The following is a 13,566-nucleotide window of genomic DNA, read 5'->3' as shown; positions in this document are numbered from 1 at the left end:
CTTTAGAGCAGAATATACCAAAGCCAGAGCATATTTTTCGATTCTGCTGTACCAGGTCTCCGCATCCAGCATTGTCTTACTCTTAAAGTAAACTGGATTTTCTATTTTTTTTAACAATTCGCACCAAGACTGAGCTTACTACGTACTCCGAGACACCCAAATACAAATACAGCTTCTCCCCCTGTTTTGGTCACGACAGTAAAGGTGCCTTCCCTAGATAACTCTTCAACTCCTGGAAGGCTTCCTCACACTCTGCAGTCCATTGGAAGTCTGGCATTTTCCTCAACAACTGATACAGGGGTTGGCATCTGTCCGACGATTTGGAAATAAACATATTGAGTGCTGCGACCCTCCCCGCCAAACTTTGCACTTCTTTCACATTTTGAGGGAACGGTATTTCTATTAGTGACCTAATTTGTTTTGGATTCACGTCTATACTGCGGTGTGTGACTATGTAACCCAAGAATTTTCCAGAAGCTACCCCGAAGGTGCATTTCTCGGGATGGAGTTTCAGTTTATGTGTCCTCAATATGTGAAAAGTCTCTTGAAGACCTTCCAAGTGCTCTTTTCCACTAAATGCTCTTTTCCACCATGCAAATATGCTCTTGAAAAGTCCGCAATATGCTTTTTTCCACCATGTCGTCAATATATATCTCCATCCCCTTCCGAATCTTGCCTTCAAACATTTTTTCTCCTAACCGCTGAAAGGTAGCTCCAGCATTTTTTAAACCAAAGGGCATCCTGGTGTAACAGTAGGTGCCCCCCTCCACCACGAATGTGGTCTTTCTTGATCTAGGCCGTACATTGCGACCTGATTGTACCCCATGGATGTGTCCATGAAAGAAAACACTTTGAAGCCTGCAGTTCTATCTACCAACTTATTCACCCGCGGCATAGGGTAGCAATCTTTCAGACATTCCTTGTTCACGTCCGTAAAGTCAACACACATTCTTTTTTGGAACTGCGACCACATTGGACAGTGATTCTGTGAATTCTACCTCCCTTATTATCCTTGCCCCCTTCAGGTGTATAACCTCTTCGCGAATCCCCTTAGCGTACTTGGGTTGTATGCTTCTCATCTTTTGCCTAATAGGTTTATCATCCTCATTCATGTGCAAGTGATGATATGCTACCTCTGGGTCTATACCCGTGATATCCTCAATCACCCATGGAAATATATCTGTATTTTCTACCAGAAACTGCACTATCTTACTTTTCCACTCTTCCGGCAAGTTAGACCCAATTGATGTAAACTTCTCCTCATCTCCCGGACCCAACAATGGTTCATAAACTTTTGTTGCCGCCACCTCCTGTAATTGCTACACTGATCCTTGTTCATGAGACGACCCCACCCCTTGCGATCCACGGACCATACCCTTCACCATCACCTGCTAGATGTTCTGCACAGCCATTTGATCCCCTCTTATTTCATACCTTCCCCCATTCGTGGGGAAGCAGATCACCTGGTAGTATGTCGATGGGATGGCCTTCATTTCATGGATCCATCTTCTCCCTAAAATTGCATTATATTATGAATTAGTGTCCACCACCATAAACTGAGTGAATATAGTTGCCAGACCTGCTGTTATGGGTAGCATCACCTCCCCTATGGGCCCTGTCATACTGCCATTGAACACATACAAATTGGTTTGAGGATCTTTTAACTGACTTCTATCGATGTTCATCTCCTCTATGGCCCCTTTAAATAGCAAATCCACTGAACTGCCGCAGTCCACCAATACCCTTCTTACTAGATAATTTCCCATCATTATGGTAATTACCAAGGCATCCTCATGTGGTGAAATTACTGACTCCAAGTCTTTTAGGGCGAACATTATGTTTCCCTAGACCATCGCGACATTACCGACTAACTGAGGTATGCTCACCACCTCATTCACCTGTTGTAAACTCGTTGTCTTCCTCATCTTGTCTCTGTGTGCATTCCTTCCCAGCGTCTCTCCACTAAAGATGACATTGATAGTACCTAGAATTCTAGTCGGAGCTGGCACTCTCTCTGCCTGATGAACTTCTGCGACAAACTCCCTGAGCATTCCCTTTTCAATCATTCTTTCTACTAACCACTTCAAGGCATAATATTCATTAGTGGAATGGTTTCTGATTTGATGATACTCGCAAAAAGACTTCCCCTGTATCTCCCATGGGGTACTCCGCGGCCCCTCATAATATTGTTGCCCCTTAATTAGTGGCAAGATTTCCTCTAAGGGTCTGTTAAGAGGAGTCTGTTCTATTTCGCGGTACGGCATCCTCTCCCAGATATCCCTTCTGCCACGATCCCCCGTCCACTCTAGACCTCGGTTTTCCCCTCTGTAAGATCCTCTCTCTCTGTCCTCTGCCCTACCTTTACCCTTTCGGTCATCTCTGTTAACCTCTTGCACGGCCTTCCCTGACTTCTTTTGTTCCTTCGCAGTCCTCTGCATTATATCCTCATATTGTATGTATTTTTCTACATTTGGATACAGAGCGTGCAAAGTAGTGATTTTGATTTTGGAAACTAACTCATGAACTCTAGTTCCCGACCTCAAGCTGTGCTGGAAGGCTATGACCGCCGTATGTTCCTCTAGATTTTCCACTCTCAGTGTCTCCTCCTTGAATCTGCACAAAAATTCCCTTAATGATTCTGCGGACCTTTGTTTGATGTTGAACAGAGCCGCGATATCAACCACCCTTATCTTCTGGTGAATGAAGTGATCAACAAATGCACGCTCCATCTTTTCAAATCCTTTGATACTCCGCGAAGCCAACCTGTAATACCAATCTGAGGCTCCCCCCTTAAGACTGGCAAGGAACATCATGCATTGGAGCCCATCATACTTGCTCTCCTACCATAACGACATCTGTTGCCGAAAATGGTGCAAATGATCAGTATGGGCCTCCCTTCCCATCATATCGTTCAAACCTGGGTTAGGAGAACCTCTTGGGTACTTCAGAATTCCATATTGAATCTATCAACGAATTTTTATTGAGGCTCACCCCCTCCTTCTATGCAATAGTCTTGTTCGGTTTTTCTGCTACGCGGTTCATTTCCCTATCTTTCTCAATCATTGCCTGTACCACCTCCAAAGTAATTCCCACTGTTGGTTCGGTGTCCGGAGGCAGGTCCTCCTCATTTTTCCCCTCCACTTCACTACCCCGAGGATCCCCTTGCTCCGTTTCACCACGTGTAGTCTCCCTCTCCTTCCTCAACTCATCATTCTCATTCCTTAGCCTAACTATCTCCTCCTGAAGAAGTCTGGTAGCATCTGCCGCCACGTCTGATATTTGTTCCTCTCCTACCCCTTCCATCTCAGTGCTCTCTACTTCCTCGACAGCTTCTCTAACTGCCCCTTTCTTAGGTCTTCCTACTCCTCTGTTTGCAACTGTGGCCATTTTCCAAGTAGTCCCCACAGACGGCACCAAATGTATTGTCTCTTCTTACAACCTCTAATATTACTAGTCTTTATCCTTTCTCCTCTCTCTTTTTTCTTTCTCCCTCCTTTTTTACCTTACCCTTTCTTTTATTTATATCTCTCTCCCTTTCTAACCGCTCCCTTTCATCCGTTCATCTCTCATCATCCTACATTTCTTACCTCTCCACCTGTCCTTCAATGCTCACCGCAGTTCTCGGACCCAATCCGCTGCAACCTGTCCTCTCTTTCCTATTCGGCATACAGCCCACTGGCCTCCAATGACTCTTTATGTCTTCTATATTGACCACTACAGACCTCTCCATCTTTTTCTCTTCCCACACTGCAGTTCTTGTAGGAACCGTTATTTCAGAATGAATATTTCTACAAACCGTGAAAACCATGCGCAGCGGAATTAATGGTTCTCATGATTTTGGATAGGAAAACATACCTGTAAATCCAGTTGAGATAACTCTGAGAATCCAATAGCTATGAATCCGAATCAACAAATCAACCTCTTAATCTTCTGTTGTATTCCTTTCAATAGATTGGACGTTGTGTGGGCAACGATCTACCAACCCCCTTTTCTCTCACAAAGCTAGATCCACTTTTGGATCTATATTTCCTTGCCTCTCTTTTCAATCCAGAAAAATGAATAGTGAATAGTTAATTTTGGCCAGGAGAGAAAGGATCTATTTATAGGCTACAACAGGGACCATAAGGAGAAATTAGGGTTGGGCCTCCCATGTTCGCCCAGAACACACAGCCTAAGTCCGTCAACAAATGGCTTATTCCACTAAAGGTCATTGTTGCACTACCGCCCTAATCTAAAATTATGTGTCAGCGTTTATGGGCTCCATATTATATGCTCGTTGATCTCCCCGTGTTTAAGATATCGAATGTCCGTTGAAAAGTCAAGTTACTGACAACTACATCAATCAACTTCTTATATCCTTGAGTAGTACCACTCAACCTCATTGTCATGTCGAAATAAATCCACCTGCAGGGTTTACATGACAATCTTTTTGAGCTCCTCAAGGGGACATCATCAACCCGACTTCCTGCGGGCCACAGATTCCTTCTATAATCAACAGCACACCTTACATACAATGTCATTGCCCAATCCATCGAGTTTGTTGATTCACAAATGAATCTCACTCATTGATGATTTAAAGTAATGTACAATGCACGTAAGTGCCTGTTATTATATCCGGATTAAGAGGACAAGCATCCATAATAATAGAGGCGTTTGTTCTCTTCTATAGTCAGTATAATGAGAAACAACATCACTTGGTCCTGTTCAATACACACAAAGTGTACTAGTGTAATCCTATAGTCAAGATAGACTAATACCAGATTATACTATAACCGTACCAATGGTTTGTCCAAATCCATCTAGGTTGTGAACGATTACTTATACTTTATAAGGTACTGATGATATGATCTTCTGTGTGTTCACACTATCTACAACATAAAGTATTAGACACATGCATATAACTAATAACATATATAATATGCATAACATTTGCCCATATGATTCTCATTCAAAATATAAAGAATTAGAGTTACTATAAAAGTAATGTTTTTAGTATATAACCCTATCAATCTCCCACTTATACTCAAAGCATTACTTTTTAGTATACTACTAACAAATCTCCCACTTATACGTAAAGCTATGCTGCCAAGCATCTGATTTCCATCCCCTCAACATGCCTGTCAAGGGGTCAGCTAGGTTATCTTCTGATGCTATCTTGGTAACATAAACATCTCCTCTTTTCTAAGTGGTACTTGTGCTCATTGTGTTTGCTTGCTTACAAGAAGTTCCGGACCCAAAACTGATTCTTTGGCTGCCTCAGTGGCTGCCACATATTCAGCTTCCATGGTGGAGTCAGACAAGCATTTCTGCTTGACACTCCTCCATACTATGGCTCCACCTCACAAGGTAAACACACAACCTGAGGTAGACTTACTCTTGTCCCTATTTGACCCTTCAGTACCCTCCATACCGAGAAGTAGTAAGCCACGATAGTGTGGACGTTTACCATTCTACATTCCTGGAAATACTTTTGGAGTTCACGATAGTGTGGACTATATACCCTAAGGGAACCAAACTATCTGCATGGTATACTAACATATAATCCTTAGTCCTTTTCAGGTACTTCAGAATATGTTTTACCGCAGTCCAGTGCCCTTGTCTTAGGTTCTTCTGATATCTGCTAACCATGCCAATGGCAAAGCAGATGTCTGGCCTTATGCATAACATGGCGTACATTAAGCTTCCTACAGCTGAAGCATAAGGAACCACTTTCATGTCCTCTATCTCTTTTGGTGTCTTGGGACACATATCCTTTGATAGAGGAACTCTATGCCTGAAAGGCAAGAAACCTTTCTTGGAGTTTTGCATGTTAGAACGAGTCAACACAGTTTCAATATAGGTAGCCTGAGATAAGCACAACATCCTTTTCTTGCGATCTCTTATAATTTTGATTCCAAGGATGTGACCCGCTTCTCCCAAGTCCTTCATATCAAATTGCTTTGATAACCATACCCTTATGTCTGACAATACTTTCACATTATGTCCAATGAGTAAGATGTCATCCACATAGAGCACAAGAATTACCACTACGTTTCCATCAATTTCTTGTACAAAACAAGATGCTCTTGACCTTTGTCAATGAATCCTTTTGGTTGCTCCATATAGATGGTTTCCTCAAGACTTCCATTAAGGAAAGCTGTCTTGACATCCATTTTATATACCCACTTGCATCCAATGGGTTTTACACCATTGGGTAGCTCTACAAGCTCCTAGATCTGATTGGAATCCATAGATTCCATCTAAGTATTTATTTCCTTTTGCCAAGATATTACATCTCTATCTTGGAGTGCTTCATTGTAGGTCCAGGGATTAGGATCTTGGTTATCAGTGGTTATGTCTGTAGACATTCCCAAACCTGTCAGGTTGTCTATCAACCCTCCCACTACGACGAAACACCTCTTGTTCTTGTACGTCATTGGTGACACGCCGTGGTTCTTATTCTTGTACAATTGGTACTGAAGTAGTTTAATGTCTCTCCTCTCAATACTTCTAGAATAATACTACTTGGGGTAAAATTTAATGCACTGTGGGTGGAATAAGATTAATGATGTATAAATTGCCTTCTAATGCACCAGAACAGATAAAAGGTTTATTTTTCTTAATGACGGTCTTGTCATTTAAAAGAAACAGAATATCCATCCTTAATTAACATAGAAACTGAAATCAAGTTCTTTCTAAAATTAGGCACATAAAGACAATTCTTTAACACCATAGTCTTATTACTACCAAAAGATAAACAAACATCTCCCACTGCAACAGTTACTACTCTGGTAGCATCCCCAAAGATAAGACAATCTCTCCAGCACTAAGTTTTCTGGTTTCCTGGAACCTCTGCAATGAAATGCAGACATGGTTAGTGGCTTCCGTATCTACACACCAGGTACTGGTAGATAACACTGCTAAACATGTTAAACGACTATTGCATGAGACATACCTCCATTATTCTCTTTGTTGAGAAGAGGACAATCTGGCTTCCAGTGTCCTGACTGCTTGCACTTGTAGCACTTGCCCTTAGGCTTTTTCACAACTCCTTGAGGTCCCATGCCTTTCTTTGCCATGTTCCTATGCTTCTGAACATTATTCTTCTTCTTACCGCCATAACTATGCTTAAAGAGACCTTCTCAGTAGCATAAACATGAACATAACTATGCTTAAAGAGACTCTCAGCTGACTGAAGTTCTGTCATAAGCTCCGCCAAAGATACAACCTTTTGTTCATGCTGTAGTTAAGGCGGAACGGTTCAAACCTCTCAGGCAGCATCATGAGAATGATATCGACCTGCATTTCCGCATCTATATCAGCTCCAAGGATCTCCAACTCATTCAGATAAGCCATCATCCTGAGTATATGATCCCTTATAGGAGTCTCTTCACTCATAGTTGTGGTCATCAAGTTTTTCATGGCAGTTTGCCTAGCAGCCCTATTCTTGTGTCCGAAGAGTTTCATGAGATTGGTCATCATATCATAAGCTGTGGTCATGGCCTGATGCTAATGTTGTAGCACACCTAACATAGATGCCAGAATGTAACACCGCGACATCTCATCTGCCTTGATCCACTTCTTATATGTTCCTTTCTCCTCTTCTCTAGCAATATCGTCAGGCTTAGGTGGGCATTCCTCATTGAGTACATATTTGTACTCTTCAGCAGTCAACACGATATCCAAGTTGCGTTTCTTGTCTATGTAATTAGGGCCAAGAAATTTGTTTTTCTTAAGAATAGTTGCAAGTGGGTTGAAAGTAACCATTTTGAAAACATGAGAATCACATAAAATTACTATTATGTAGGGCAAAAACTTCTTGAGTTAATAACAAAAATGAATTAATTAATCAACCCATCACTTGCACCTTCCACACCGATAAGTAGTAAGCCACGATAGTGTGGACGTTTACCATTCTACATTCATGGAAATACTTTTAGAGTTAACTTAAAAAATTAATTAATTAACCCGTCAGCACCCTACACACCGAGATCTAGTAAGCCACGATAGTGTGGACGTTTACCATATCGTAGAGAGGTTTTTCCTATTAGTTATACTTCTCGTCAACTTAACAGCACACCGCTTGTTAGAGTGGACACATGCCATCTAGACAAGTAAAACTAAAATGCTGACCTTTCTTTGGTCCTACAAATAATAGCAGTGACTCCGATGGGGAGGATACCATTACTTGCATCTAAGTGTATACCATTACTCAACTTCTTAGTCCATTATTTGTAATGAATCCCTTCAGATGGAGAAGTGAATCCATACATTAATAACTTCATATATTTATCCTTTAGAAGTTTGTTCTGGTAATCCATAATTAGACTCATCCGATATGGATGAAGGCACTAAAATCAACGCGCAAGTATAATTACATTACCAACAAACCAGTAATGGAGACCGTGGGATTTATACGAAAGAAATTCCCGCTCCCACTTAGTTATTTAGAATTGAGGATCTTTTTGTTTACTGGTCAGGTCTATGTCCATGACATCTATAAATAAAAACATGCATATAGAATAAGCAAATATGAACAATAAAATGGAAAACAAATTTCCAACTGTTATGGCCCATATTCATTGCTCCATCCTGTTTGCTGAACTCTTTTAGTTGCCTTCGCAAAATTCAGCGGGGTTCGATCTGTTTCCTTCACTGGAAACCTCACAAAATCACTTCATAAACCCCCGAACAGCAAACAAATTTCATCTCATTCTAGAGAAAAAAAAATTCTTTTTCTGCCATGAAGGGCGCGACCCACACTCCACTTTTGCCTGTATAAGGCGCGTGGCGTGCTCCTTCCAGTGTTTTCAGCACGACCCGCGCTTAACCTACGCTCCTGCCTTTTGCGACTTCTAGGCGCTTGAACGCGACCTGCGCTCTACCCGCACTCCAGCATAAAAACTCAGATCCGGATTTCGACCAATCCAAATCTTGATCTTTTGATCTTTTGACCTTTACATATGATTACATCATGGATAAAAAACAATAACACGATACATACCGTGATTTAAAATTACATCCACCAATAATCAAAAACAATAAAACCGATCAATTTTCATAAAATCAAAAATCGATCCATTTCTTTTCAGAAATCATTCTAACCATAACAGTTGGTCTAAATGCCTGCAAAACCAAGTTAGAACAATTCTACATCTACCAACAAATCTACATGCTCCGATACTAATTATAGGAACTGTTATTTCATAATGAATATTTCTACAAACTGTGAAAACCACGCGCAGTGAAATTAATGGTTCTCACGATTTTGGATTGGAAAACATACCTGTAAATCCGGTTGAGATAACTCTGAGAACCCAATAGCTATGAATCCGAATCAACAAATCAACCCCTTGATCTTCTGTTGTATTCCTTTCAATAGATTGGACGTTGTGTGGGCATCGATCTACTAACCCCCTTTTCTCACACAAAGCTAGATCCAATTTTGGATCTATCTTGCCTTGCCTCTCTTTTCAATCCAAAAAAATGAATAGTTAATAGTTAATTTCAGCCAGGAGAGAAGGGATCCATTTATAGGCTACAACAGGGACCATGAGGAGAAATTAGGGTTGGGCCTCCCATGTTCGCCCAGAACAAATAGCCTAACTCCGTCAACAAATGGCTTATTTCACTAAAGGCCATTGTTGCACTACCGCCCTAATCCCAAATTACGTGTCATCATTTATGGGCTCCATATTATATGCTCATTGATCTCCCCGTATTTAAGATATTGAATGCCCATTGATTAAGTCAAGTTATTGACAACTACATCAATCAACTTCTTATGTCCTTGAGTAGTACCACTCAACCTCATTGTCATGTCGGAATAAATCCACCTGCAAGGTTTACATGACAATCTTTTTGAGCTCCTCAAGGGGACTTCATCAACCCAACTTCCTGCGGGCCATGGATTCCTTATATAATCAACAGCACACCTTACATACAATGTCATTACCCAATCCATATAGTTTGTTGATTCACAAATGAATCTCACTCATTGATGATTTAAAGTAATGTACAATGCACGTAAGTGCCCGTTATTATATCCAGATTAAGAGGACAAGCATCCATAATGACAGAGGTGTTTGTTCTCTTATATAGTCAGTATAAAGAGAAACAACCTCACTTGGTCCTGTTCAATACACACAAAGTGTACTAGTGTAATCCTATAGTCAAGATAGACTAATACCAGATTATACTACAACCGTTCCAATGGTTTGTCCAAATCCATCTAGGTTATGAACGATTACTTATACTTTATAAGGTACTGATGATATGATCTTCTGTGTGTTCACACCATATTATCTACAACATAAAGTATTAGACATATGCATATAACTAATAACATATATAATATGCATAACATTTGTCCATATGATTATCATTTAAAATATAAAGAATTAGAGTTAATACAAAAGTAATGCTTTTAGTATATAACCCTATCAGTTCTCGGCAGTTAGGCTTCTGCGGTTCGGATCCACTGCAACCTGTCTTCGCTTCCCTATTCTGCATACGGCCCCCTGACCACCAATGACATCTCATGTCATGAATATGACCCCTACACCATTCTTTTAAGAATTGGATGAATATATATTCTTTTAAGAAATGATTTTACTTTGACATTTATGTTAATACTTTTTCACCATTCAGGAATGATTGTGCTATATACATATGCTTTTTCATGTTAACAATAATCATGGGGGTCGGTAAGTTTCTAACCTCAAAGTTGAAGAAACATGGTGTAGACTTCTTGATAGCAGAAATGGAATACCAATTGATGTGTGACGATACAAGAAGTTGGAAGGTGGAGATGAATGATAGTCAAGAATAAAGAGAAAGACAAGCAAAACAAACTGAACAAGGAAGTCATGAATGAAGCATTGGACAAAGATTGAATTGGTCAAGATAGATCCTTGAGTGTCTGTTGGTAGTTATAGTCTTTTAGTAATAGTAAATGGTTGAGGCAATCTTTGAGACAATATTTGAGCCAATATTTCAATTTTTTGAATGCTATTTCTTTTCAAAGGGTAAATACTTTTTCCACTTAATAGTGAAACTATTTGTGTGAATTGGTTGTAAATGCATGCGTGTCTATTTTTGCAAATTGATTTTACATGCATACAGGTATATGCATGTGTTTATTGGTCTACGGTAGAAAGAAAAATATATGCAAACTGGTATATGCATATGCATTATACATATGCATATAGGTCTATGCATGTGTTTACAGGTCTACGGTAGAAAGAAAAGTACATACAAACTGGTATATGCATGTGCATTATATACATGCATACATGTATATGCATTTGTTTACATGTCTACGGTAGAAAGAAAAGTACATGCAAACTGGTATCTGCATGTGCATTATACACATGCATACAGGTCTATGCATGTGTTTACATATCTACGATAGAAAGAAAAGTACATGCAAAATGGTATATGCATGTGCTTTATACCCATGCATACATGTCTATGCATGTGTTTATATGTCTAGAGTAGAAAGAAAAGCACATGCAAACTGGTATATGCATGTGCATTATACACATGCATATTACCAGTATGCATGTAAAGGTTTAGTACATAAATTTGGTTGCAGCGATGAGCGGGGGATATTGAACCAAATAGACTTGCAAATTAAATAGCAAAGACAAAAAAGAACTGCTAACAAGAGAATGTATTACAAATGGTATGCATTTTAAAGCTTCACTCGTTAGCTATTTATCTTGTAAAGTATTGTCCATCATTTCTACGGTTGTTCTATCAGTCCAATGTTGTTATGCCTGTCACACCAACTAGATATTCTAAAGTTTAGTACATAAATTTGGTCATTGTTATGTATATATATGTGCGGCGCAACGCTTAATAAAAGCCAATAAAATTTTGGAGTCTTAAAGTAGAAATTAAAAAAACAAAGAATTACATACTAGGAATAAGTAGTGTGGGAGAACTAATATTATGCGTATGCACGGTAGAAAGAATAACACATGCAAAATGGTGTATGCATGTGCACTATACACATGCATATTGGTAATATGCATGTGTAACTTTAGTACATATATTTGGTCTTTATCATATACCTGTAAAAACAAACTTCCAGCCTTGAAAATAAAGACTGCATATATATTGGTACAAGAGTGGTAATGAATTAAACAACTCCAGTATAATATTAAGTATTATTTGTTATATGCATATCTTAACTACTAATATTATCCATCCATGAAAAAAATAATTTCAAAAGAAGAATATCTCTAACAAAAACAAGAAGTTCAATCAATTGCACTAGCTTCTAATAAATACGTCTCCATCTTGCTGTTGTGCTTTCAATCTTCTTTTTCTTCGGCTTTTTTGGGACCTCTCCTAACATCAGGTGGCATTATATCACAATCTTCAGGCATCTCCATAGGCAGCTCAATATTTGCAATGCATTAGGATGAATTTAGTGGGAGTACGACTAGGAGAAAGAAGAGACAGAGAAAGTTGGATCAATGAATGAGTATACTGAACCACCAGAACTAATAACAGACGCCACTGCATGTATGCAGGAGAAACCATCAATCTGCCAGTAACGACAACTACAAGATCTGCGTTCCACAGTGACACGATGAACTATGACATCCTTAACCTCATTTGATCTAAGAACCCTGAAAGATCTTGCAACATCAACTTTATCACGATAAACACTTTCCATTAAAGGGCATAACTCTGAATGCCAAGACAAACACTCACGACTGCGGTCATCAAACATCTTCATCATCTTTTGACGAATATGATACAACATAGTAGTGACAAGCATAAAACGTTCTTCTTTAATCCATGCATTGAAGCACTCAGCAAGGGTAGAACACATATTACCGTACTTGCATCCCTGAAAGCACACATTAGCCCAATGCTCAAATGGGATCTTCACTAAGAACTCCTTAATTTTTGGCCCTCCAATTCTCTTCAGCTCAGCAAGCTTGTCCCAAAACTCAGCCATTGTAGGAGCATTAGCACACTCCGAGAACAAATTCACAACATGGGGTATACATGTACTCCTCCCACACATAGTCGTAGACACATTGTTCTTTAGGCACCACAAGCAATAGCTATGGAATGAAGTGGGGAAAATAATGGGAATGTTTTTAACTAAGCCAACATGTCTTTCACTCATAAATGTGTACCTCTTTTCACAAGGGACAACAAACTCCAAATTCTCGAAGAACTAACACCAATTGTCATCTGTTTCATTAGCCATGACAACCATGGCCATTTAAAACAAACCTAAAGAAGAAAAAAACAAATAGAATCAATATAAAGAATATATATATATAACTTCACACTAGAAAAGCTCACCAACATTCACATGCAAACTGATGTATGTATGTACAAACAACATAAACAAGGCATATGTGAAGACAAATAAGCACGATAACACACTATTAAAATAGTGTCAAAATAACACGTTTGGTGTCTTAAGGCCTCCAATACTTTCGATAATTTTTGCAAAAATCATGGAGTTAAGCATCAACTTACATCTAGCTATTCCCTTCAATAAAACGGTGTTTCTGAGAGGAAAAACATAACCATTGTTGAAATGGCACACAACAT

The 13,566-nt window shown here is 39.4% G+C and overlaps 2 protein-coding genes across 2 annotated transcripts; both read right to left on the bottom strand.

The window, feature by feature from the left end:
- Positions 1–1,844: 1,844 nt before the first annotated feature.
- LOC147504630 (uncharacterized) lies at positions 1,845–2,729 on the bottom strand. Its single transcript, XM_086605290.1, has one exon. The coding sequence runs from the start codon at positions 2,727–2,729 to the stop codon at positions 1,845–1,847; it is 885 nt and encodes a 294-aa protein (XP_086461416.1).
- Positions 2,730–12,430: 9,701 nt separating this feature from the next.
- Positions 12,431–13,024, bottom strand: LOC147504629 (uncharacterized). The gene has a single exon (XM_086605289.1). It carries the CDS (start codon positions 13,022–13,024, stop codon positions 12,431–12,433), a length of 594 nt encoding a protein of 197 aa, XP_086461415.1.
- Between the last annotated feature and the right edge of the window lie 542 nt (positions 13,025–13,566).

Source organism: Coptis chinensis, chromosome 4 (genome assembly GCF_015680905.1).
Source record: "Coptis chinensis isolate HL-2020 chromosome 4, ASM1568090v1, whole genome shotgun sequence".
NCBI lineage: Eukaryota > Viridiplantae > Streptophyta > Magnoliopsida > Ranunculales > Ranunculaceae > Coptis > Coptis chinensis.
Note: the sequence above shows the minus strand (reverse complement) of the source record. Positions and strands in the feature narration are given on the sequence as shown.

What these genes read in the sequence shown, in the direction of transcription:
- LOC147504630 (XM_086605290.1), bottom strand. Translation starts at nt 2,729, where the DNA reads ATGGAGCGTGCATTTGTTGATCACTTCATTCACCAGAAGATAAGGGTG.
- LOC147504629 (XM_086605289.1), bottom strand. Translation starts at nt 13,024, where the DNA reads ATGTGTGGGAGGAGTACATGTATACCCCATGTTGTGAATTTGTTCTCG.